This window comes from Echinops telfairi, unplaced genomic scaffold (assembly GCF_000313985.2).
Source record: "Echinops telfairi isolate 266 unplaced genomic scaffold, ASM31398v2 ScPeMD7_22;HRSCAF=79, whole genome shotgun sequence".
Classification (NCBI taxonomy): Eukaryota; Metazoa; Chordata; class Mammalia; order Afrosoricida; family Tenrecidae; genus Echinops; species Echinops telfairi.
In genome coordinates, this window is record NW_022103919.1 from 16,080,772 (window position 1) to 16,082,162 (window position 1,391).

The 1,391-nt window shown below is 42.8% G+C and overlaps 1 protein-coding gene across 1 annotated transcript in view; it reads left to right on the forward strand.

The window, feature by feature from the left end:
- The window catches only part of PCSK5 (proprotein convertase subtilisin/kexin type 5), a 525,106-nt gene that overhangs the window by 70,070 nt on the left and 453,645 nt on the right, over positions 1-1,391 (forward strand). Inside the window, exon 4 of the mRNA XM_045288529.1 lies at positions 701-737. Within this exon, the coding sequence (XP_045144464.1) occupies positions 701-737 (37 nt within the window). The remainder of the gene's footprint in view (positions 1-700; positions 738-1,391) is intronic.

A 1,391-nucleotide genomic window follows, 5' to 3' on the forward strand; every position in this document is an offset into this window, starting at 1 on the left:
TACAGCTTTCCTTGGGTTCTTTAATGCTTCCTCTCCCCCATTATCATGACCCTAATTCTCCCTTACCAGTCTGGCTAGACCAGAGCATGTACATGGGTACAGATAAGAGCTGGAAACACAAGGAGTATAGGACAGATAAACCCCTCGGGACCAATATTGAGAATAGCCATACCAGGAGGGTAAGGGTAAGGTGGGGGGAGAAAGAGGGAAACAATCACAATGACCTACCTATAACCCCCTCCCAGGTGGATGGGCAACAGACAAAGGGGTAATGGGAGACAGTGGACAGTGCAAGATATGAAAAAATAATAATTTTTAAATTATCAAGGGTTCATGGGGGAGGGAGGGAAGGGAAAAATGAAGAGTTGATATCAAGGGCTCAAGTAGAAAGAAAATGCTTTGAAAATGATGATGGCAACATATGTACAAATGTGCTTGACACAATGGATGGATGGCTGGCTTGTGATGGGTTGTATGAGCCCCCAGTAAAATGATTTATAAAAAAAACCCACGCAAAAAAACAAACCAAAAAACCCCATTTTACCTTTGAACTGATCCAGGATTGATGTTTGCCAGTTCCCAGTTGGAATAGCCTGAAGTCCAAGGATTGAGTTTATTCAGACACATGGTACTATATACTTCACAGTAGCTCAGTCTGTTTTCTGAGTACTTCCGAGAAAGGTGTGTAGCCATGGATTAGGTAGCTTGGCAGCAGCTGTTTCAAAGGAAGAACAAGAGTTTTCGATGCTAAAGACCTGTGTCTTGTACCCCAACCCATGACTGTGTGACTTTCTGGGCACTCCCTGTTTTGAAGTGTTTTGGTGATTAAATGAAATAATGCATCTGGGATTTTGGATTTGGAATAAGAACAAATTTTGTTTCTAGCTTTCATCTTCCTTAGCCTTTTAGGCCGTTGTTTGTTATGCGGAAAGAAACAGGTTCCGAAAGTCAAAGAAGATATGGTAACAATAAAAGTGTACCATAATGTAAATGTAGTGGCCATCCTGCAGAACAGGGTAGAACTGGCCCTGTGGGCTTCTGAGACTGTAACTCTTTATGGGAGTGTCTTTTGCTCAAGAAGTGGCTGGTAGTTTTAACTGCCTAACCTGGAGGTTGGCAGCCCAATTCTCAACCCACGATGCTACCAGGGCTCATATTATGACTCTCCTCTGCTCTAAAGTGCTTTATTTATATTAACTGAGGTGAACCTTCCATGGCTCTGGGGTGAGTATTATAATACTATTTTATATAGGAGACAAATAAGCATTTTTTTGCACATAGCTGCTTAGGAGAAGAGCCCGAGCTCAGAATGATGTGTTCAGCACCCGATCCCTGACTCGTGCTTTGCTTGCTGGTCTCCAGTTGAGTTAGTTGATTGTGCCAACCTGGCC